Genomic DNA, 26,132 nt, shown 5'->3' with positions numbered 1-26,132 from the left:
CACAGCATAAACTAAAGTTAAACTGCAATTAATTAATTAACCTCATCTCACTCATGCATAACATTCCTAAATAAGGCACATTTTCTTTGAATAAGGGAGATACATCTTTGCAATGAATGTTAGGATCTAAGGAATTGGGAATTTAATATTTTGGCTTTGCTGTTAATTTATTAAATATTTAGTCAATGAGTTAAATATGCTTACTCATTGGTAATAGAAGTGTATATAAGCAAAAAAAAAATGCAAGTAAGCTAAATTATAAAATCCAAACTACACAACTTACTATTCAAAAAGTGGACACAAATTACTTGTGTGAATTAGAAGAGTAATTTCTATTTTACATTAGTTAACATGAAAGAATACCTGTGAGAAACAAGTGGTAAAGAACCAAGATAATTTTAAGTATACTAATTTTATAAGCACTATAATTTTCTTGGAAATTAACTTATTTTTAGTAGTTTAGCTACTTTGATATAAATAGCTTCATTTTCCTACATTTTAAGGGAAGGAACTTAATTCTTAAGATATAATTAATTCAAATGCAATATTCTTTAGCAATGAACTTTACAGGAATATAGAAAAAATGAGAAAAAATTCAGACATATTTTTAGGTCATTTTATACTACCATAAATGATTAGAAACAACGAAGGAATTAGCAAGGATGGTTCTGGGCAAGTTAGTTTCAGAACAGACAATGTATACCTGGCCGCCATTGGTGACTGAGAATATCCGAGAGGTACCTCCACACTGCCTCACATACCACAAGAACCACAGGGCAGATACCTCATGAGGCTCAGAAGTCACATTAATGTTCACAAAAAGATAAGCAAATTCTCGAGCAGTTCTGTTCACAGAATAAGAGTGAAAATCACATGTCAATACATGTAGAAAGAAGCAGATAACCAACTCCTGAGAGTTATCCACTGACCTTCATACATGGCACATACATGCTATGAACCAGCCACATACACATCAATAACAACATAATTGAAAATATATACAGAAGTCAGAGGAATGCACCATTACAAAGTGTAATATAGTACAAGTAGAAACTATTTCTGCTATTTTGGCAAACAAAACAAGACAAGACAAGACAATCAAAACCTCATGGTCTCAGCATCCATAGGAAAGCATTTGTTAACTTTTGAGAAAAAAAAAGTTTTCTTCTGTTATTAAGAAGTATGGTTTAGCTCCAAAATAGTCTATCTAAAGATTCAATATCTTTGATACTACCTAACTACACTAACTAGGCATACTTCTAACCTATTTTAAAGACTTTCCTCACATTCCCATCTCTTCTGACTCCACTCTGGTCCATGCTACTGTACAATATCTTACACAGAGAAAGTGGTGACCTCCTTGTATTATCACCCTACATCACCTTTAATATTCTCTGCCATGCTAAACATAATGAGTACTTTAACAACACTTCAGTGGTTAAGCTGAGCATGGTAATAAGGCCTGGAATTTCAGCATGTAGTAGGCAAAAGAAAGAGGATAGCAAGTTAAAGACTATGCTGGTCCGCACAATGAAACACTGTTTCACTGAATCAAAAATAACCAAAACAAAACTAAAAACAAAAAAAAGTTTTAAAACAACATTTAAAAATTCTTCAATGGTCTAAAATAGAGCAACATCTCAAACATTGAATATAGACAATATTATAGATGTACCACAGGCTGCTTAACCTATGACTTCAACTACCCCACACACTACTTGCTCTATGCATCCACCAAACTGATCACTCACTTGTTCAAGTGTGCCAATTTTCTTCCCTTCTCAAGCCATTTCTAAAAGTTACTCCTTATTTTCTCCGCTTAGAAGATTCCTATTCCCTTACACCACTCATAGGTCTGAACCTTTCCACATCTAACTTGGTTATTCATAGAAGCATAATTCCTTAACATTATCTTCTCCCCTCTTCTAAGTATTTCCTAACATCCCAACTACATCTCCATTTTACTCTCTCCTTTTCTAACAATATGCAATTCCTGAAAGATGCTGTTCCAGAACAATTCGTTCAAACATCCTCTTTCCTCATGCTTCTTTGGTAATTCTTATAAGGTATCATGTTTCTTGGCTCATTCATAGGAAATGCCATGTCCCTAATTTATCTATGTTTGTCTCTCTACCCTTGGCCCTCTGAATTATCCTGGAAGTTAGCATCTAATGCTATCTATCTTTTCCTGACTCTCAAATAATGCTATAACTTATTACTGAAAGATATTTCTATTACTATGTTAGCTTACCCCAACCTTGGCCTATACATAGAAGATACCATCTCACCCCTTTGGCCACCTAGAATATGTTCTCCCATCACTCTTATAGTCCCGTCCTTCCCCCTTCAGCACTATTATACATTCTGTTTGTTGTTGTTTTGGCATGTAAGTGTGTGGTGTATGTACATATACATGTTTTGACATGTGTGTGAACAAGGGGCAAAGGTCAAACACAAGTAGTTTCGTTGATTTCTCTCTACTTCATTTATTGAGGCAGTATCTCTCAATTGAATCTGAAACTTGCCAATATGGTTAGTCTAGCTACCAAGCTTAACATAAGCTGTACCAGGGAATGATTTTTCTATTTTTAGATCAACTAAGATTCCCTTTGTTAGGTACTCTGCTAGTACTATGTAATTATGTGTTCAGTGTTCATCTTGCCTGCTAGAAGAATATAGACTACATGAGGGAAGAAGCTAAATACTAATAAATTCACCACTATTCCTTAGCCAGTATCAGTGTCTTCATATAGTATGCCTAGAATACATATATGCTAACAAGTATGTAAGTATTATATGTGTTGATTCAAATACAGGAAAAATAAATATAAGCAGGTACCATATAGTATTTTTGCTGTGACCGATATATATATATATATATATATATATATATATATATATATATATATATATATATATATTTAGTAGTTCCATACCATATTAGTCATCTTAGTTCATATATACTCTGGAATATTTATCAATGAAATTGACTAATACTATAATTCTTAAAAAGTATCCATATCATTGAGTCATGACTATAGTATTAAACTGTAAGTTACAGTGCTAATAATAAATTTTAATTAAAATCATTATATGGTTTATATTTTCATTCACCCAGATTAGTTTCATATCTACATCTATATGGAAATTATTTTTTAATCTGTTTTCTTTAATTTTTAATATGGGGAAGGGGCATGTACACATGCCACATTTGTTGGGAGTCCTTGCAAACCAAACAGAGGGTCAGATTCCCCTGGTGCTAGAGTTATAGGGATTTGTAAGCTCTCTAATGTGGGGACTAGGATCTGAACTCACGACCTCTTGATAACTACTCTTAACCCCTGAGTCATCTCTCTAGCCTATGGGATTAATTTAAAAAAAATATGTTTACAAACTGCCTTTGCAGGCAACCTCAATGACCCTTTTGTCCAAAGGTGATCTACTCTATGCACATACTTTCTTAAGTTTTTATTCATTTTTTGCTCAAATCTGCTATAACTAAAAAGATTATTATATTTCTTAACTTTCCTTGTAAGTCACTAAAAACAGCACTACTACTCAAGACAGTTTACAAAGGATTAGAGGGGAAGATTTTAAAAATAAGATTGTAAGTAGTCAGATATACTTTGTCCAACAGATTTTATCAATGAGATCTTTCATGGTTATCTTGTCCCATTCCTCAGCATGTCTTGCTTGCCATGGTGCATCAACAGGGATCTGCAATGAAACACTCATGAGTGAAGAGAACAATAACCACTGCTCTACCTCTCTTTTCAGGGAAGCCTTTATGTGAACCTTTAAAAACTTGTTTCTTGGTCTCTGTAATTGGCTTATAAGTCTATAGAGAGGTGAGATGAATCTGGAGTTCACACCTTAATGCTATTTATTGTCAACAACAGTAGTAATAGTGATCATAATTACAACACGTATAAATTTATTTGTAATTGGGATGGTGATGATCATTATCAATATCGATATTATTATTGTAAGATCACAGTCAATTTAGGCTCCCAACTAAAATTTGAGAGTAATGCTATAGAGCCTGAGAATAAATAAACTCTGAAGCAGAAAGTCCTTCCTTCCTTTACTATTTAAAGTGGCATTGTAGATACATAACTGTAAATAGATATTTGGCAGAAATGTGTCATATATATATATATACACACACACATACACACACACACACAGACAGACAGACACACAGACACACTCAGAGGTATACAGAAGAAGGCACACATGCAGTAGTATAAGAAAGAGTGGTTTTGAATTCTAGTACCCTTGCTGCATGGTTTTGAGTAAATTATATAAACACTTGGTATTTCATTGTCTCCATCTGTCAAGTGGAAATCCTGGCTGTTGCAGAGTTGCTGCATATATTGGAAAGAGCATGCATCAGTGCAAATCAGCAATGTCCCTTGTACCTTGAAAGGATATTAATTAGTTTCATTCTTCAGCAATATGCTATGTGCAAACCAAACCCACATTTTACCTCTTTTCCCATATCATCCATTGTCCTCCACAGGTTGTTGTAATCCAAATATGCCAAGGGGTTCCACACAGGTGGAAATGCACCACGGAATGGGTAAGTTTTCCCCTGGAATAAAGTAAAGGGAATCTATTTGAAATGGATAATACTTAAGTTACATGGCATTCTAAAACTACAAGAACCAGGCTGTGAGGCAGGTCTGTAATCCCATGAACTCGGGAAACTGAGGCAGGAAGATTCCAAGTGCAAAGACAGCCTGAGCAACTTAGTGAGATTCTGTCTTAAAAGTAAGAAGGAAACCTACAGAATCAACTAACCTGGAACCGTAGGGGCCCACAGAGACTGAACTGTCAACCAGAAAGCATACAAGGGGCATATTTAGGCCCCTCTGTACATATATACCAGTTGTGCACCTTGGTCTTCAGATGGGACTCCTAACAGCAGGAGCACGAGCAGTCTCCGACTCTGATGCCTGTCTTTGGATTCCTTTCTCCTAACTGGGCTGCCTTGTCTAACCCACACTAGGAGAAGTTGCACCTAGTCCTATTGAAACTTGATATGCCAGGGCAGATTTATATCCATGGGAGGCCTGCCCTTTTCTTCTCTGAGGAAGAAAGTGAGAACTGGAGGCTGTGCGAGAGGGGAGGAGAGAGGCAGGGACTGGGCGGGGAGAGGAGAAGCTCAATTTGAGATGTAAAGTAATTAATTAAATTAATTTAAAAAATGAGGGAGAAGAGTGCTGAGGTGTCAATGGTAGAGTGTTTATTTAGCATATGCCAGGCCTGTGTTCCACTCCCTAACACTACAAAAAAATAAGTAAATAAAAAAAATTTAAACCAATTAATATAAACCATTTCTTTGTATGTATATGTGTGTGAGAGTGAGAGAGACAGAGACAGAGAAAAGGGGGAGAGAGGAGGGATGGAGGGAGGGAAGGAGGAAAGAGACATAAGTTATGGTTTGTGTAGCCACAAATATGCACAGGCAGAATTGCCTGTGTGGACATACATGGAGGTCAGGTGAACTTTAGCTATCCTCTGTGATGCTCTCCACCTTATTTTCTTGAGACAGGTTCTGTTACTGAATGTGAAGATCACTAGTTTGACCAGACTGGCTCTAGGATCTGTCTGCTTTTGCACTCCTAGCCCGAAATCACAGTCACATACTAACTGTGGATGGCTTTTTACAAGAGCACTGGGGCTCTGTTCTTAGATCATCATGCTTGCACAGAAAACACTGTATCTGCTGAGCCATCTTCCAACTCCCACCTAAACCATTTTAAAAGCAAATGGATCTTCTACCATACCAAAAACATTCCCATTGAAGGAAATTAAATATATTTCACTTAAACAAGCCTAATTTTAACAAAAACACTAAAATTTTCCCCAATGTTGTGTTAGCTGTTTTAGTTTATAGGAAATTATAGATTTTTGACTCATTTTTTACGTACTTGAACAAATAAGTAAATAAAGATAAAACTCATTTTAGTGTAAATGCTGAAACCATAACATTCTTATTAAATCTTCCTGGAATGGTGATCATATATGAGTGACTAAATGGAAGACCATCTTTGGATACACACAATGCAGGTCTCAGATCAAGCTTTAAAGGTTTACACAGATTAAACGAACACTGCAAAGACTATTATGTTTAGTGTAAAGAATCAGACTTCTGCAGTGTGGAACAATAGGCATTTACCAGTTTAAATGTTTAACATCCATTTTTATTTTCTACATGTACCCTGATTTCCATTTGCAAAACTGACACTCCCCTGTGTAATTATTATTATGTAAGGACCATGGTCCCAGATGCCATTAAAATAGGTAGGAAGGCTTAGTTTCTTCTGCCCAACTCCTGATCTAGCCCAGCTATGAGTTTTTGATCTGACCTTGGCTAATCATATACTCTTGGAAGATTTGACCCTGTAGTTCATGATAAACCAAGTACACAAGAGAATGGAATGTGGATTCTCTTCCCCAAGGCAACATGCCAAACAGATGTTTCCTGTTATAAAGACCATGAATCCTTTCCCTAATTTGTTAGAGTTCTGCTTTGTGTAGATTTTGAAGTGTGAAGTTTCAGCCTCATAAACTCTCTTTATTAGCTCAAGTTGTTTTTTTCGGCTTAGTACTAAAGCGTGTAATGCCAAGATAGCTTGATATTTAGAAATCATTTATTTCACTTCGTTGTGTAACACATACTATGCTAAGCAAAACAAGGGTAAATAGATGGTGGACTCTTAGAAAAACAAGAAAGATTAGGTCGATTATAAGGCACAATCTACAAATTTGAATCCTTTAGTGGTTCCTCAGGTTCTCAATCTGCAGATCCAACCAACTACAGATAAAAAGTATTTTTAAAAAAGCTATACTTAGCATGTAGAGATGTCTTTATTGTTATTATTCCCTCAATAAAAAATTATAGCAGTTATTTAGATAGCATTTACATATGCCAGATATTATAAGCAATCTATATATTATTTAAAGCACACAGGAGAATATGAATAAGGTATATGAAAATAACACTTCACTTAAGTATTCCCAGATCTTGATTTTCACAGGAAGTTCTGAAACCAATCCTTTATAAATACCAAGGGACAATTATAGTTAAAAATAAATAAATTCTCAATATTTATAAAGCCTAAATCTTTTCTGCTAATACAATTTCTCATGAAAGTTTGATGTTTTGATTAATAAATTCTGTAGAAAGTCAACTTCATGCACTGCACAATACTAAATGTGTGCCAGGCTTTCAAAAAGGTACAAGGAAAATAATCCTATCAAGGCAGAGGCACGAGGTGTGACAGTATACGTAAAGTCTTCCCACCCTGACACCTGAATAAGAATACCTGGCATCCATTAAATGAAAAGAAGTGAATTTCCTTTCCACTAGCAAATTCAAATATCCTTGGTTGATTATGTGATCTGATTTCTTATCACAAAACACTATGATGAAATGCTACAATCCAACTTTTTGAGACTCAAAATCCTTTATCACTGTCATGACCATCATCAAACATTCATTAAGCTTTCTCCATGCCTGGCAGTGGCTGAAACTCTTCATATACGTTATCTCATGTAATGTTCCCATCAGCTCTGTGGAGGCAAGAACTACTAATATTTCCATTTTATAAATAAGGAAACTAAAGCCTAGTGAAAATAGCTGGGAAACAGTATAATTTTCTCCTCGGAAGCCTTTCTTCATAAAATGTATTTCCTTATTCATATACTGTTGATGGAATGTGAAGACAGGTTTGTTATAGATGCATTTTAAAGTTCCACAATAAAATAAAGAGAATTCTCACATATAATCTTACAAATACCCTCCATGTATCTGTCCTTTTTCTAATATTAAAATTACAAAGAAAAATGTACAGGGGTATGATTATCAAAGAAACATGGTCATCTTTGGGAAAGGCAAACACATTTTCTGAAAGAAATGGACAAACATTTTACACAAGAAAAAAAAAATTCTGGAGAGGAGAGAGGCTGTGAAGCCCTTGGAACAGCTGGTTCTTCTCTAATTTGAAAACTCAAAAGAATCTATATTCTCTCTATAAAGTGAATCTGTACTCAAAGAATAATGAATAGTCATATCCAAAAATTGACCTTTGCTTTGAAAAGAAATGTTTTTGAGATAGGGTCTCTCTATGTAGCCTTGGCTGGCATGGAACTTGAAATGTTGATGAGGCTGGCCTTGAACTAACAGCTAGTTATTCACCTATCTTGGCTTCCCAAGTGCTGGGATTAAAAGTATGGAACACCACACCTGGCAAAGAAAAGTAATTTTAAAATATTCTTATTAATCATTAAAGTATTATATGTGTCATATTGCTGATGAAAATCTCCTTACAAAGCAATACTTATAGATCCCCTCAATCTAAGGCTTCACAAAGACACAAAGATCCAGAAAAGGTTAAAGGACAGGGTGAGAGGAGAATACCCTAGCAATCTCATTAATAATGGAAGCTATAGATAGTCTAAAAGATGTAAACTTTTAGCATGATGACAAAGGCACGAAGTAGGTAAATAATTGGTTAGTTTCATCTTTATCAGTCTCTGGCTTTTCTGTCTCCATTTTCCAGAAAACATAAATCTTCTATAAAAGCATATATATGCTACAAGGAACTGGCAACAACTTTCTTCTTTTTCACACTTCTAGATTTCAAAACTGGAGACTACTTTGACATGTGTGAATCTCTAAAATAATATTCATTAAAAGGCCTCAGATTGGCTCTTGGCTGAGGGAAACAAGCCTGAGAGTAGACTCCATAGTTTCTCAGCAGTTTCTCAATGTAAAACAAACTCTCATCAAGAAAACACCTTCACATGCTCCACTATGTTCATAGCAGCCTTATTTATAATAGCCAGATGCTGTAAAAAAGCCAGATGTCCCTCAACAGAGGAATGGATACAGAAAATGTGGTACATTTACACAATGGAGTACTACTCAGCTATTAAAAAGAATGAATTTATGAAATTCTTGGGCAAATGGATTTATCTGGAAGATATCATCCTGAGTGAGGTAACCCAATCACAAAAGAAGTCACTTGATATGCACTCACTGATAAGTGGATATAGCCCAGAAACTTAGAATACCCAAGATACAATTTGCAAAACACAAGAAAATCAAGAAGAAGGAAAACCAACATGTGGATACTTCATTCCTCCTTAGAATAGGGGGAAAAAATACCCATGGAAGGAGTTACAGAAACAAATTTTAGAGCTGAGATGAAACGATAGACCATCCAGAGACTACCCCACCTGGAGATCCATCCCATAACCAGCCACCAAACCCAGACACTATTGCATATGCCAGCAAGATTTTGCCGAAAGAACCCTCCCTGATATAGCTGTCTCGTGTGAGGCTAGGCCAGTGCCTGGCAAATACAGAAGTGGATGCTCACAGTCATCTATAGGATGGAACACAGGGCCCCCAATGGAGAAGCTAGAGAAAGGACCAAAGGAGCTGAAGGGGTCTGCCACCCTATAGGTGGAACAACAATATGAACTAACCAGTACCCTCAGACAGAGCTTGTGTCTCTAGTTGCATATGTAGCACAAGATGGCCTAGTCAGCCATCATTGGGAAGGGAGGCTCTTAGGTCTTGCAAACTTTATATGCCCTAGTACAGGGGAATGCCAGGGCCAAGAAGTGGGAGTGGGTGGGTTGGGGAGTAGAGTGGGGGAGGGTTTAGGGGACTTTCAGGATAGCATTTGAAATATAAATAATGAAACTATCTAATAAAGAAAAGAAAAGAAATGAAATGAAAAGAAAAGACCTTCGTGACCTCAAGGGTCTCTAAAACAGTACTTCCAAATAACTATTACTTTTTAAAAATAAAAGGAAATAAAAAAATCCAGAGTAACAACTGTTCATTTTCTACCTATATTCTAAAACCGTACTATTTTCCAAAATAGTCTTAATCTCTGAAGGACTGGCATAGCAGAAATTACTTGTGTTGAGTAGAGCACAGTGTTTCTAGAATCATACTCCCAAATATTTAAGTCCATTTGAGAAATCACATCTTTAATCTCTCAGTGTTCATAATAATAGGATGTTATTAACAGGACATGATAGTTTATGGCTCCCCTAAACTGCAAGATGAGCTAAATTTATACTAAGCAAGTAGCACTTACTGACTGGCACATGGAAAAAGTTTTCTTATTTATACCTTCATACTTTAGTTAACCAAAAGGAAGTGAGGACAATCATAGTATTTTAAGTAACTGAGAGGCCACCAAAAAACAAAACAAAACCTTTCTTTAATCATCTAGAAAACAAATAGCTTTTGGATTGGCTTGGGAACATGCTTTTCCAACCCGTATGAATTTGTCTATACCATTAGCATTTTGCTGCATCTGATGCACCCCAGTGAACTGTGTTGGTTTTCCCAAATATCCACCTACTTGCCAAACATTTTCTCCCCATTCTTTGATCCACTGAGCCTTCAAAGGTTCCATCCTCAACCTTTTCTTTTTTCCTCAACCAAACATTTTCTATTTCCCTAGGCAACTTTTCTACCATTTAATTTTGTTGTTATATTTATACAGTGCTATAGTTTACATTTTTGTCTCTGTTCTCTCTGTTCATGAGTATGAAACTGTGGTCTGCATCTCATAGATTCTGCATTTTGCTCATGAACTAGTCCTTATCATATTATGCCCCCATTTCAAGATTTGCACAACAACCAGTTAACACAGTTGATACCTAAGATGAGTATCTCAGACTGTAGAAAAAGAAGATTCACACTAAGGTATAAATGATGCTCTTACAACAAGACTGAAGAGGCTTAAATAAATGTTTAGGTGATCTTTCCCCAGGAATTAAGATAGAAAGAATATTAAGTTTAGAATTTTTTTCCCCTGTAGTCTCTTGCATAACTAAAGATCACTGGCAGGACAGTCTTTTAAAAGTATTTTCCTCTTTCACTTTAAATGCCATTAATTTAGGAGAAAAGGGTAGTTGAAAGATGGAAATATTGGGATGATATACAGCTGTTTAATAGGCATATTGACCTATCATTCACACACCTCATAATCTATCCTTTTAAAGTTACAATACAGTGGATTTTGGTATTGTAAGTGTGTAACCATGAGTATATCCAAATTTATAACATTTTTTCAACCCTGTGAAGAAACTCTGACTCATTGATAGTCATTCTCTATTCTCCCCCACTGTATTTTGAAGAATTGCTAAACTATTTTCCAAAAGTGGCTGCACTATTTTTCAGGTTTTTCCTAGCAATGTATGAGGGTTCTGATGCCTTTTGTCCGTATGCAATACTTTTGTCTTTTTGATAATAACTGTTTTAGAGAGTGTGGAGTTTTGTTATTTTTTTAGATAAAGTCTTGTTAATGTAGTACAGACTAGCCTCAAATTCACAATTCTCCTGTCTCTACCTCCTAAGAGTCAGTATTATATGTGTGTGCTACCATATCCATACTCACTTTGGTGACTCTGAAAAGGGGGTTGAAAGATGCTCTCTCTATATTACCCAGCGTAACATCAAACTCTTGGCTAAAATAATCTTCATAAAAGATCATAAGTTCAAAAAGAGCCTGGGCTATAAAAGACTGTTTCAAAGGTTAAAAAATTTAAATCTTAAGAGACTTATGCTCAAATTATTTACGTAGAGGTTATCATCTCTGTCTGCCATGACACTTCCAAATCATTAGGTCTGATGGTTCAGAAGAGAAATGACAATGAGAGCTTATACTAAAGATTGCAACTCTGTAGAACAATTTGATAATTATTATTCTAAACTTCATTCAATGATCCTATCTATCTATCTTTCTATCTATCTATCTATCTATCTATCTATCTATCTATCTATCTATCTATCTAACTATCTACCTACTACCTACCAACATACATACCTACAGACCTACCTATGCATACTATAGATTCAATGCAGAGTCTTGCACATTCTTTTTTTTTTCTTTTATTGTATATTTTCTTTATTTACATTTCAAATGTTATCCCCTTTCCAGGTCTCCCCTCTGGAAATCCTCTATCCCATCCCCCCACCCCTGCCTTTATGAGCATGCTCCCCCATCTACTTACCCGCCTTCCAGCCCTGGCATTCCCCTACACTGGGGCATCGAACCCCCTCAAGCCCAAGGGCCACTGCTCCCACTGATGTCCAACAAGGCCATCCTCTGACACATATGTGGCTGGAACCACGGGTCCCTCCACATGTACTCTTTGGTTGGTGGTCCAGTCCCCAGGAGCTCCAGGGGGTCTGGCCTGTTGACAATGTTGCTCCCCCCATGGGGCTGCAAACAACCTTAGTCATCAGGGAAATGTTAATCAAAAGGACCCTGATATGGGATACCCTGTGGTCACCTCACACCAGTCTTGCACATTCTAAACAAGTTCTCTAATACTTAACTATGTCCCTGCCCTGAAAAGCACAGCTTTGTGGAATTAATGAGCAAATAGTATGGTTATGTTACTTCTAAAATCCAAAGAGAACTGTTCTTTCCATGGCTTAAAACTATCTTAAACAGCACTAAAATGAAACTAACAAGTCATTTCATTTCTCTCAGAACCCTCCTCCTGGCTGTTGCTATTCTATCAACCTGTATGTAGTTGTTGAGATTCTATCATCCTTCATTTGTGGGATTATTGATTTTTAATCCTTATCTTAAAGACTTGTCTCCTAAACCACTACTTGAGTGGTTTAATATGAACCAGGGTCTTTCCATAACACAGTCTTCAGGTTCTATATACCAGGCCCAATAAAGTGTCATATTGTAATCACTTGGATCTTTTGAGCATTTGAGGGCGATTCTATCGACCTTATACCAAGTCCCATAGAAGCTTATAATTGAGTCCCTTATGTTTAAGTACTTGAGACATTAGAGGATACATAGGTTAGCCATTTTAACAGCATTTTATTTGGCTATTTAGAGTTTTAAAAAAATTAGACTTCATTAACCTAAAATGATCAATACTATTAGACTACATAAGGGTCCTCAACCAAGGGAGATTTTTGTTCCCTAGGTATATTTGTTAATGTTGGTAGATAGTCTTGATTGTTACAATTGTTACAACTGGGCACGGGATGATGTTACACATCCTATAATTAAAAGAACAGCCCTCTATGATAAATAATTATCTGATCTAAAATATTGAAATGAGAAACTATGCTGAATAAAGATATTATAAGCTGTGAATATCATAAGCTGTTCTGAGTTACTTATAATTCTCTTGCTTTCACTACCCCCAGATAATACTATATCATCATATGTAAGATGCACCATAAGGTAATAAAATTTGGGTAGCTTTGGATGATTTTATAAGTTATATATATCTTTGAAGATATTCAATCGTTTATACTATAGTAATTTTACCATACTTGTAGAGAGGCATGTGTATGTGTGTATGTGTATATACATTGTGTTTAAACCCTATTAGTGCCTAACAGATAGAATGGAGTTCACGTCTCTATGCTCTTAGTTCAGGTTGCCTCATGCCACCTACCATTCCATCACTCTCCATGTTACTAAGAGTTGGCAAATCTGTCCTGCAAAGTCACTGATCTGGATCCTCCTTTAAAAACTTACCAGGGTCACTCCTAGACCTGGAAGATATAGTTCTGAGCAAACAATGATCTGGAAATATGTGGTCTCAATAATCCCACCTAGGTACCTAGGTCATAAACTCCTTGTGAGTCATAAACTCCTTGTGATTCTCTGATGAATGACAAGAACATTGCCGCTGACCTTGGCCAGGCTCACTGATTTTTATATGGACTAACTTTCAAGATTATTCTCAATGCACCAAAGAAAACAATGCTTCAAATGTTTATAATGCTATACTTACACTGTCTTGTGACTAGCAGAATTCCAATAAATGTTTGTTAAATAAAGGTACAAAGGGGGAAATGAAGTGACTGCTTTTTACAGCCTAGTTTGTATCACATCTACTTTTCCCAGAAAATGTCTGGTCATTTTCAACACAAATGAGTTCCTCTTTCTGTACCACCCACCGCTCCCAAAATAAAAACCTATGAAATGTTAACTCAGCACTGGCTTTTAGTATCAGATCTACATACAAAATTTACCCAACATTACTATCATATTGACTAGAACTTAAAAGGAGAAAGACTTAGTCCCTTTGGGAATGTAATTCTCTAAAATCTTTTCATACATTAGCATTTCTCACACTAATCTTTCCAAATGCTATATGAAAATGGGCTCTAGGGTCATAAATTTGGGAATTCTTAGCTTATAGTGAAGTAAACTTTTTTACTGCCTGACTCAGATTTCTAATTTGCTAATGAGAATCTTGACTGTCTAATATGAGTTTAGAATATGGAGTACTTCCAAAATGTATCTGACTACTAAATTTCTACAGTATATTTTTTTAGACTGATGTTCTTCAGACAGCAAACACTCAGAAAATATTTCCCTAGATGTTATTTTTTTCACATTCTGGCTACCGCTGGCAGGAGACTGAGATAGTATGAGAAAACATGAGATGAAAGAATAGCAATGATAGCCAGAACAATTTAGCTTCTACCTATAACCTGTAAGAAGACATTACATTTAACCCTTCTGGACAGTGTAATTGTCCCATTACACTGAGTAGGACAATTGAAATAAACTGAAATGGTTTCCATATCTAGTGGACTCTGTACAGAATCTCTGCCATGAGTACTTATCTATTTGTCACAAGACAACCAAGTAAGAAATTATGTCATAGAAGGTAAAACAAACAAACAAACAAACAAACAAAAACAAAAACAAAGGTGGAATAGAATTTTTAGCTAGACAACTGAATATGTCAATGTTATATGTTCAAGTGATAGGGCAGATGAAAGTTTGCCCCTGAACTGGAAGAAGTTAATTCACTGGTTATTCTAGTATCATGATGATGGAGGCAATGATGGTGTAACATATGAAGATTATGCTTGGAGTATAAGTACAATCTTCCTAGTATTTGGACATCAGAGAAGTATGTTTTTAAACTGCCACAGGTGTTTAGGACTATTCCATCAGTAAGTACCCAAATAATCAATTAGCAACTACTCTCATTTCTGTGCTCCAGTGTCTGCTTTTATCACACTAGTCAGAAAGTTTTACAAAATTGATTCTCTCCTATTGTCTCTGAAGTATGATTATTTTTTAGACATTTACCTCCTGGATATAGCTATGGAAACTAGGCCACAGAGCACTTTGACAAACACACAAAATTAAATCTCAGCTTGTGAGTCACATGTGAGGCCTGTGAGTTACAGGAAAGATACGGGAATGAAATGGAATGGAAGAGTTTAGTAATTAACCCCTTTGTTTGAAAGTGTTAAGACGAGAACAATCTTATTGAATAAAAAATACTTATTTTCATAGCCTTCAAGGCAAAGCTATGCATTATCCCGAGTGGTAGTTAATATTTGAGAATATTTGTATGGTTCGATTGAGGATTTTCCTCTGATTTCATGAAACTCAAATGCAAAACAAAAAAATAAAAAGCAGTTTTATAGAAATAGTGCTGAACTACTCAAACATCAGGTTTTGGCATTATTATTATTATTTGTGTCCTTATTTCAAATTCTATTTTGCAAGGATAGTTATTAATGAGGCTTCACAACTGTCTTTTTGTGTTATTTCCATAAGACCCTGAACCAACATCATTCTTAAAACTGTTTTCTTATCTCAGTAGAATTAGTCACTAGAATGCTGAGACTAAGCTTCCCAAAATTATTCTTTTTTAAATTTGACCTAGAGGTGAAAAGTCGATACCTGAGACAGAGAATTACATTGTAACAGCAATCTTGTCAGAGTACTGGGGAATGACAGAAATCACTTTCTGGTGAAACCAACATGTATTCATTCATGGGACAGCTGAAGTTTTCTTCTTCAGGAAGTGGCCAGAATGGAATAAGAATGAGACTCATAGGACATTGAAGTATTTTTCAGGTATCAATAGTTACAATGCAACTGGGCAAGAGCTTGAAAAGTTAGGATCAAACATTGAGCCTTTTGATTGCTGTTTGTGTGTGTCTTGTAGGATGAGGGTAGGGGTTACAGCGAAGGACACAGGAAAGAAGCAGAAAGCAAGGAAAAGGAAAGCATTTTTTCTTCCTTCCTTTCTTTTTTTTTTTTACTTTTCTTTTCTAACTATATTTTTATGAGTTCTTTAAGAAGTTCAAACATGTCTTGATCATATTTGACCAACTCTTCTCACACCCACCTCCATACACTTCCCATCCAACATTTTGTCCATTTTAAAAATAAAGCCAGACCCATTAAAACTAAGTTATTCTGCTCAAATATTCTTGGATGTGTGACCTTCCACTGGAGCACTGTTGATTTATCAGGGGCTACACAGAAAGTTGGACATGAAGTCCCACACTTAGGTAAGGAATTATTCGCACTTGACAAGCTGTTGAGGGAAGGAGAGTCAGCTTTCTCTAAGAAATTTGAATCTCAGACGAGTAACAGAATTTCAACCTCAGCAGTATGGATCTACAGAAATTAGATTTTCAATTTCTCTGGAGAAAGCTGCTTATTCAACATTCCATTCCATTCAGAAAGTTATTCTATTAATCCAAATACCAATACTACAACTGCCAAGGTGATTGCAGATCCACAAACAGAATGGAAGAGAAATCATTTATATCTAACCACTCCAAGAAGACAGAGCAATTCTAATAATTTTCAGTGAATGGCTAGATATAATTTCTATAGTGAATTATTATTGATTAAAACTGAATGAAAAAGCCAGGAATGCCACTGATTCTCTCTAATCCCAATACTTTGGAGGTTGAGGCAAGATAGTGAGAATTTGTCTTCAATTAGATAGATAGATAGATAGATAGATAGATAGATAGATAGATGGATGGATGGATGGATGGATGGATGGATGGATGGATAGATAGATAGATAGATAGATAGATAGATAGATAGATAGATAGATAGGCAGGCAGACGGACAGACAGACAGACAGTCAGGCAGACAAACCATAGTAGAAGGGATAGAAGAGAAGGGAATCAGGATTAAAGAGGAATGCAAAGACCAAAGGGGTTCTGTGTGACAAAAGAAGTAGGTCAGTGGTTAACACAAGGCCCTGTGTTTCATTGTAATTACCATGAAAAAGGGGGATTATATACAAAGTTATTGGTGATGGTTGTGCAATGGTGTGAATGCACTTAATGTTACTGAACTGTACACCTAAAATGGTAAGGAATGATAGAAAAATCTCCTAAGCTTGCTTTGATATTTTATAGGCTGCCACTTTGACTGAGTAGAGTATTTATATTGTAGAAACCAATTTTTAATGGTATTCTAAATATATAGTACATAGAACGGAGCCTCTATGAGAAATTGATAGTGCCCTTTGTTTTCATCGTGGCGAGAAAACCCAGATCTACCCTTGAGCTACCCCTAATCTTAGCCTTGTGTAAAGCTTTAAACATAATTCTGTCATCTCAATTTCTGCCAACCCATAAGCAACAAATTAAGGATTTTGAAAATGTGTGTGTGTGTGTGTGTGTGTGTGTGTGTGTGTGTATTACTCAGGACTATTTACAGGAGCTTCCTACATATATATTTATATTCTATATTTGATAGATCAAACTAATAATATTTAAATATTTTAGCCTGTTTCAAAAAAATCTATTTATAAATGAGAAATCCAAATGAGTTAAAGCATCTATAAGCACACTGCATTTGAAAGGGAATAATAGTATCACAGACTCACAAAGGATACATTTAGATAAGTAAAAGGGATAAACAACATTCCTTTAGTTTTTTGGGGTTTTTTTTTTTTGTTGTTTCTGTCTGAAAGGGGTTGAAAGTGAAAATCCAACGTTCTCTTCAAACAAAAGAAATATGTACTATACATTCCTATATAAAAGATGCTAAATAATCTTAAAATTAAATGCCCCTTATTCAAAAGAAACACTTGTAAACCAAGGGTCAAAAGCAAGGTCATATTAGTAAGCATTGAGACAAAGTAACATAAAAGCTTTTGTCTTCTACAAGACATTTTGGCTGAAACAAATCTCATCTCTTAGCAAAGCATGTACTTAGTATTCTAGAACACACACATTCTGAAAAGCGTTTGAGTTCAGAAACCTGGAGTAAATAGCCATAAGCAGAATAGAAAATCCAGCACTAGGGAAAAATGTTTACCAGGCTGTTACTATCAGGAAAGCTTCTGAAGTTTCAAATAAAGCTTTATTACACCACTCTTTAAAAGTAAATATTTGCCGCATATTTCTGACTCTAGTTTTATTTAGAGAGGATGTGAAAAGTAGGGAGAAATTGAGAATGCATATGTCAATTCTGTATCAAAGTTTGTCCTGAAAATGTTTGTGTTGATCCTATCTGGGTGTTCCCTCACCACATCCTTTACTATACACCGCAAAATTTAATAAAAGGCTTCCACAATTAAATGGAACTCATTCATCCAGGACTATACAGAAAACCCTGTCTCAACAAACGAAACAAACAAACAAACAAAAACCCAAAAAAACAAATGTAATAGTGGATCATCTTATTTACAAATATGAGTAATTAATCACTCCAATAAGCATTTAATATCCAATGTTTCCCTTACTATCTAAATGTCAGCATTGGGAGGACAGACAGGCAGATCCCTGAGTCCTACTGGCCACTCAGTATAGCTGAATCAATAAGGTCCAGAGAGACGGCGGGGGGGGGGGGGGGGGGGGGACGGGACATTGAATTACCACATGCCTCTGTTAAAATCTTACAGTGGGCATAACTATGAAACTAGAAAGTCCTTAGCTGAGTACATAACTGCAAATTATCAATATTTAAACTATACAAAAGTATTGTGAAACTGACAATCAGGAAGTGAAAAAAATGGTCTTTCACTAACAGATACAGTTGGTATTTGCTTATTGATCAGCTAGTCTTCACTAAAAAAATGATGGTACGATATCTTACAAATATCAAAGGCCTGTTGCTTTTCTAATCACTGACTCAGTTTCATTTTCTAGAATATATAGTGAAGTAATAAAGAACATGCTTTCAGGGATTAATAGACTGTTATTACTCTTACAGTATTGTCAAATCACTCTACCTCACTGAATCTTAGTTGTTGTTTTTTTTTTTTTTCTTCTGTAGAATGGGGGAAATCAGGACAACCTAGTGGAGCAGATGTAAGAATATAATGAGTTCATACACAAAAGAACTTAGTCCTTTCTTATTAGCCTCTAGGAACAATAAAGGTTATTCAGCACTTGACTCATTGAAAGAAAGAAATACTATGGCTAAGTCTGCTAAGTTAGCTTTCAGGTTAATTTTCACAGTTACCAATTAAAGTGCATGGCTGTTTAAATAGTTAAGCATAAAGGATTTGGATTCCTTCTTCACATTAGATATGAAAATGTAAAAAATTTCCATAATGGTAGCTGCTGTTATTCTTACTGTTATTAGGAAAATATCATGCTTTGCAAAAATGAGAAAATAGAAAACTCTTTTAACTATAGCCTAATAAAGCCAATATTTTAAAATATTTTGTATAATTTTAATGATGTTGGTGATTGAATCTCATACATACTATGCAAATGCTCTGCCCCTGAGATATACCTTCAGCTGTCACGATTTTGTAAAACCTCTTAATATTTCTTGATCTTCTCTTAATCCACAGGTACTCAATATTTCCAAAGGCTACTTGTTTATTTTCTCAAATGTGTTATTGTCATGCACCCCTAGGCATCTCAAGTTACATGTTTATCAGGTTTCCTAAGATTCCTGACTTATTGGTTGAACATCACTGTGAACAAATCCCAAGTGTCCTAGGAAACTCCTAATGCTTTGGCCCCCTGTATGCAGTTAGGGGAGATGTGTCTTTTGCAAAGAGGTGTGGTGACTGGTGTGGAAATCCTGTCGTTTTGTATATGTAAATGAGCCCCTCCCACATAAGTCAGGAAATGGCCTACAATAACAGATTGGAAAGTTAATTTCTCAAGCATTTTTCTAGGTTCCAGTCACTACATGTTTGGCTTCCGTGAGAAACAATAACAGTGGCAAAAGCTATTGTTCCTTAGGCAGATCTAAGGAACTGAATTTAAACAACCTCTTCTTCAAACACTAGGAAATGCACCACCAAAGCATATTTTCCAAAAGGAAAAGCCAAACACAAAACAAAGGAACAAGGTATTCAAAGACATGCTTGGTGAGAATGCAGGAGAAGCACCAAGTTAAAAGCTAATGTGGCCTCAAATTATGTTCTTTGGGGCCTTTAAAACTAACTGGCTCTTACATGACTCAGGAGTTGCTTGGGACTATGGAAGATTGCATAGGGGCGAGTGTCTGTGTGTGTGTTTGTGTGTGTGTGTGTGTGTGTGTGTGTGTGTGTGTGTTTACCTGCTTGCCTGTCTTTGTTCATCTGTCTGTCTAAGCAACTCCATCCCCTGTGGGATGCAAATGTATTAGGAAGGGGAGTAGGGTAAATCCTGGGAGAGTTTCTGTAGGTATCATAGTTACTTTTCTATTGCTACTAGACAAAACACCATGACTAAGACAACTTATAAAAGAAAGCATTTTGTTGGTTTTACCATTTCAAAAGGTTAGAATGCATAGTGACAGATCAAAGGCTGGTGGCAAGAACAACTGAGAGTTCAAATCTTGATTAGAAGTAGGAAGCAGAGATACTGGAGATGGCACAAGTTTTTAGAAACCTCAGTGACACACTTTTTTCAATAAGGCCATACCTCCTATTCCGTCTCAAATAATTTCACCAACTTTGGACCAAGTATTCAAATATATGAGCCTATGAGAACCATAAACTGTAAGTAGGGCTTAATATGTCACCCTAGTAGGATTGTGGCCTACAACAGTGCTTAAAGTTATGTGAACCATGAAAGCCTACCTTAAGAGACTTCAGGAGAACAATATGAGCACACAGGCTAGAAACCATTCTTGTGGTATTTTGGCAAAAAAATGTAATAACTTTCTGCTTTTGTGCTAAATATTTGCTTAAGGCTAAATTGAAACTTAATATACTAATTTCTTTGACAGAGATTTCAATGCAGCATAATATTGACTCTGCTGCCTGGTTATGAGTAATCACTCTTAAGCAAGTCTACAGTGAAAAATAACAAGGGGAGCAAAAAATATAGTTTGAAGAGAAAAAGAGCACTAGGAAACTTTGGAGCCAAGGCTTTTGCTGAAAGAGGTGATGAGATCAAGGCAAGGCCTGATCTGCATTAGGATAAAGGAAGGGATGCCCTCAGAAGAAAGCCCATCCAACTAAGCTTCCAACTTATAAAAAGAAAAGGCCTAAGGAAATTTCTGTTCCTTAAAATCAATGACAAATCACAGCTGCTACAAATGTAATTCTAAGATGCTGGGTTCAACCCAAGTTAGTAGTCAAACTTGGCAATGTTGTCCTCATGGCTGTGGCTTTAGAATCATGAAGGATAATACAAGTAAAATAGGGTTGTGGAATCTTCCTCCAGGGCTAAGAAGAGCTGATAAGGCAAGGAGTGGGGCAGGCGTGTCCTAGCAGGAAGGATCTAACAAGCCACTTCATAGAGCAGTGAATGTGAAACCTGGATAGTATTGGAACTCCAAAATGGTAGAGCTGCCAGAGTTATGACATATTTACTAAGGAGAATTGCACACAGGGAGTGGAAACATCCCAAGAAAAAACTATCTTTGCTGCAGCAAGGCCGAAAGGTAGAGCTAGCTGAGCCCTTTGACATCAGACATGGAGCTACACAATTTTGAGTTTGTCCTGCTGGGTTTTAATATTTCTTTGGTCCAGTATTTCTTTGCTATGGCCTGATTCATCCCTTTTAGAATGGTAAATATATATTCTATGGCACTGCACTTTAGAAGTGTGTAATTTCCTTTTTGATTCTACAAGTGGTAACAATTAAACTATTACCTGGAGTCTCAGAATTTACTTTGGACAATGACCTCATAGGCTCATATGTTCGAATACTAGATGCCCAGTTGGTAGAAGTGTTTGGGAAGGATTTGGAGTGGTGGCTTTGTTGGAGGACATGCATCACTGGGGATGAGTTTGGAGATTTCAAGACTTGAACTATTCCCAGTGTTCTCATGTGTTTCTCTCTCTCTCTCTCTCTCTCTCTCTCTCTCTCTCTCTCTCTCTCTCTCTCTCTCTCTCTCTCTTCCTGTGTGTGTGTGTGTGTGTGTGTGTGTGTGTGTGTGTGTGTGTGTGTCTCCCTCCCTCCGTCCCTCCCTCCCTCCCACCCACCTCTTTCTCTCCTGCTTTCAGTTCTGGATGTAATCTCCCAGGTGAACTGCTACCCTATATTTTTTTCCACTATCAAAGACTAACTCTCTGAAATCATAACCCCAATTAAATATTTTCTTTCATAACTTACTTTGGTCATTGTTTTGTCAGAGCAATATAAAAGTAACTAAGAGAGGATATAAAACCTGAGACTTTGAAAACTGCTACATTAACGTAGAGAATCACTTCAAGGTTTAGGTATATTTAGGGATTTTTCTAAATAGAATTCCTGTTATTCGGGAAATAATGCCACCAACTGACAAAGGGAAACCTGGTGAAATTAAAATGCTTCTGCTGGGCCTGCACAGATTCAAGCCAGCTAAGGCCAGACTGCTGAGATTGGAGAAGTTTAAATAAGTACTCATCCCTAGGAAGCTATTTCTAACCAGCACATACTTTCAAAAGAATTAGTTTGCTCCATTGGAATCTAACCAGGTCTACAAGCCACACTAAGTTTAGGCCCCACGACCAGAAATAGTATTTTTGTAGATTTTTTTTTCTTTTTTTGTCTCATGTTGATTTGTTTGGAGATTTACCTTAATGATCTTTTACTTGTATATTTCAGTTTCTAAGCTTTTGCATTTTCATGGTGAATGTGTGTGTGTGTGTGTGTCTGTGTGTGAGTCCCTTATGCTTTTTTCTATTATTTTTTAAATCCTGGTTTTTTAATCTATCTGTTTTCCCTGTTTCTCCTAATGGATCAGGAGATAGGATATGGGAGGAGATAAGGGATAAGAAACCATGATCAGAATATACTGAACATGAAAACAATATTTTCAGTGAGAAAAAAAGCTGTCTATCTGATAGAGAATTAATATTTGTAGTTTATTTTTAAAAATACAAAAAACCCTAAACAATAAGAAATAAAAGAACTTGATCAATAAACTGACTAATAACATTAACAGATAAGTTCACAAAAGATGAGAAATAAAAACTACATTAAGATTCCATCATGCTATAGTGAGAATGGCCATTATTAAAAACAAATAACAGCAAATCCTGGGGGAAATATGGGCAAAAGAAAATCCATATATACCACTTCAGTAAGAATGTAAACTAGCTACTATGGAAATCATAGTCTAGCTACTATGGAAATCAGTGTGGAGGTCTCTTAAAAAACTAAAATTAGACCTGCCATGTGGCCCACATCTACCATTCCTGGGTATTTGCCCAAAGGACTCCTTATCAAAGCACCACAGAGATACTTACATATTAATAATAGCTGCAGCATTATTCATAATAACTACATTATAGAATCAACTTAGGTGTCATACAAGAAAGCATGATATACATTAACAAGAACGTTTTTTTTAACTATATAGGTCAAAAATATGCAGGAAATTGGAAACAACTGAAGACAATTATATTAGCCAAAATAAGACAATCTAAGAAAGAGAAATATTATATTTTACCTTATTTGCAGTTCCTAGATTTTATGACATTATAAAAGTAGAAACAAAACTGTCTAAACAAGAATAAAGAAGGCTAATGGGAGGGGGAATAAAAAGAGGTATAAGACTATGAGAAAAAATATGCTTAACATCCAATATATGCTTATATGATAATAATACACTTATATAACATACATTGTACCATGTAAAGTGAATATTCACAATGAAATAATTTTTAAAAATAAATTTTAAAAAAAGACAAGAATAATCACAAATAAACAAAAGCTTTCTCAAATAAAATCTTCATGTATTGATCATATATATAAAAGTCAGACTTACCTTGACATATTGAACTAGACGCTCATTGACATTCACTTTATAGGTCTCTATGCCTAGCTCCTTAGACAAGCGTAAGATTCTGTTCTGGGTTGGTCCCACATAAGCTCCACCAACATCTACCCATTTAACATGCTCATTCTGAAGAAAGAGAAAAAGTAGATTACCTAAATTTTGTAATCTAGAAACCTTTCATGATGAAAAATCATTTTTAATTTGATAACTTAATTGTGTCTCACATGTCCTTTATAATGTACATCTGGAATTCAAAACTTTTTTCTCTTCCACTTAAAACTGGAGAACACTGTCTGACAATTCAATAGGCATGTCCATTTGTAGAGCTACTGACGAGGTTGATTCAACAATACAATACAGAAAGAACTCTAAAATACATCCTGCTGATCTAGATCCTTTGAAAATCACTTAACTTATTATGTGCATTTTTCTCTTCCATTATTGCTGTAGGAGTTGCCCATGGATTTATTAATCCCTAACTCCCTGATTTCCACCAGTTGAAATCTTAAGTCATCCCACATTCATTGGCTCCTGCTGATATTTTAAAATATTTCCGGGGAAAATGCATCATGGCAAAATAATATTTAAAAGCATAAAATACCCATATAACTAATTATTTACAAACATGTAAATTCTCTCAGGCACTAAAGTATTTTATTTTTCCCTCTTAAATTCTCCAATTTCTAGAGTTTTTACTAACATATTTGATTTATTAAACAAATTGAATATTGGTAACCTACAATTCCTTTATATATTTGCAATAAGTTCACTAAGGTTTCCTTCTACTCTATTGTTTGCATCAGTTTTTGCGTGGACATAATGCTTATTTACCCGTACTTATCTGATTATATTTTATTGTGTAACAACCAATGTAGTTGAAAACCATGCAGAAATAGGTGGAATGGTATGAGATATTTTTTTCAGAAAAGATTTATGAGACACTAATAATACCAGATAACTGTTTCTTTTCGGATTTGAAGCTAGGAGAAAATGCACATATGAACTTTTCTTGCACTTTACACTTAGTTCTAAGATGGAACATAACCTGAAGAGAAGGGCTGAAAAGCTCTCCTCATACACTTATTTACCTTAGCTGGAACAAAGTGAATAAGGAAGAACATCAGTCAGAGAATCTGTGAAGTAAAGGTCCCTCAGGACACTGGAGAGACATTGGTTTTGTACTTAAGTGAGAAGTTGGGGCTTTGGAAGGCTTTGAGTAGTGCGAAGACATGACTTTGATCTCAATGACTCACATTCACTGCTGTGATACTAAAAATTGATTAATAAAAGGGACACAAATAAAAGCAGGGAACACTAACCTGGCCTAGAGGTGACAGTGGTTCCAACCATGATGTAGCAGTAACAATACTAGTAAGCAATGGATTTCAAAAGTATTTTGAAGACAAATGCAAGACAGATTCTGTATAGGATGAAGGTTGCTCTTGAAGTGCTGACCAAGACCCCAAGTATTTGATGAGTTGTTGTATGGGAGTCATGTTTTTAAAGTTGTTGGCAAGGGAACCTTGGCATGGTGTTTGGCATTTAGCATGATAAGAAATTGTTCTACCACAAAGAAATATATTAGCAGCTCTCTGAAGTAACTGCTTTTATGTTCCTTATGAAAAAAAATGTACTCTAAGTATGAGGTTTTAGCTAAGTGATTCATTTCCTGTCCACTATGGTCTGGGTTCTCTCTCTCTCTCTCTCTCTCTCTCTCTCTCTCTCTCTCTCTCTCACACACACACACACACACACACACACACACACACACACACACACACACACCAGTTTGGATGATTGATTTTGAGATGTCACTTTAAAATCCATATCTACTAATTTCTAACTTCCCTCTTAGATCTATAGTGTATTTTAGTTAGCATTTTACTTATTTGAATAGGAGAGTTACTTGTGGTTTCCATTATACTGTAGAAGTAGTAGTGAAGTGCTATTTTGACTTCTTAAATCTGGATATCACAATCTTCATGTTTTCCTTCACTATCCATACTGTCTCCTGAAGCTTCTTTAGTCTCTAACATGTTTTAAAGAATAAAACACCAATAGATTTCTCTTACTTTAACATAGACAGAAAAAAAGACATGTAATGTGCAAACATTTATTTAGACTACTGACACTCTTTTTTTATTAGATATTTTCTTTATC

General features: G+C 35.7%; 1 protein-coding gene across 1 annotated transcript in view; it reads right to left on the bottom strand.

The window, feature by feature from the left end:
- Positions 1-26,132, bottom strand: part of Maoa (monoamine oxidase A) — a 68,115-nt gene that overhangs the window by 24,651 nt on the left and 17,332 nt on the right. The window contains exons 3-6 of the mRNA NM_173740.3: positions 23,961-24,098; positions 4,490-4,594; positions 3,626-3,717; positions 704-845 (exon numbers count right to left, since the gene is read on the bottom strand). Coding sequence (NP_776101.3) covers positions 704-845; positions 3,626-3,717; positions 4,490-4,594; positions 23,961-24,098 — 477 coding nt within the window. The remainder of the gene's footprint in view (positions 1-703; positions 846-3,625; positions 3,718-4,489; positions 4,595-23,960; positions 24,099-26,132) is intronic.

The sequence above is a fragment of the Mus musculus genome, chromosome X (assembly GCF_000001635.26).
Source record: "Mus musculus strain C57BL/6J chromosome X, GRCm38.p6 C57BL/6J".
Classification (NCBI taxonomy): Eukaryota; Metazoa; Chordata; class Mammalia; order Rodentia; family Muridae; genus Mus; species Mus musculus.
This window is presented reverse-complemented; position numbering and strand designations above follow the sequence as displayed.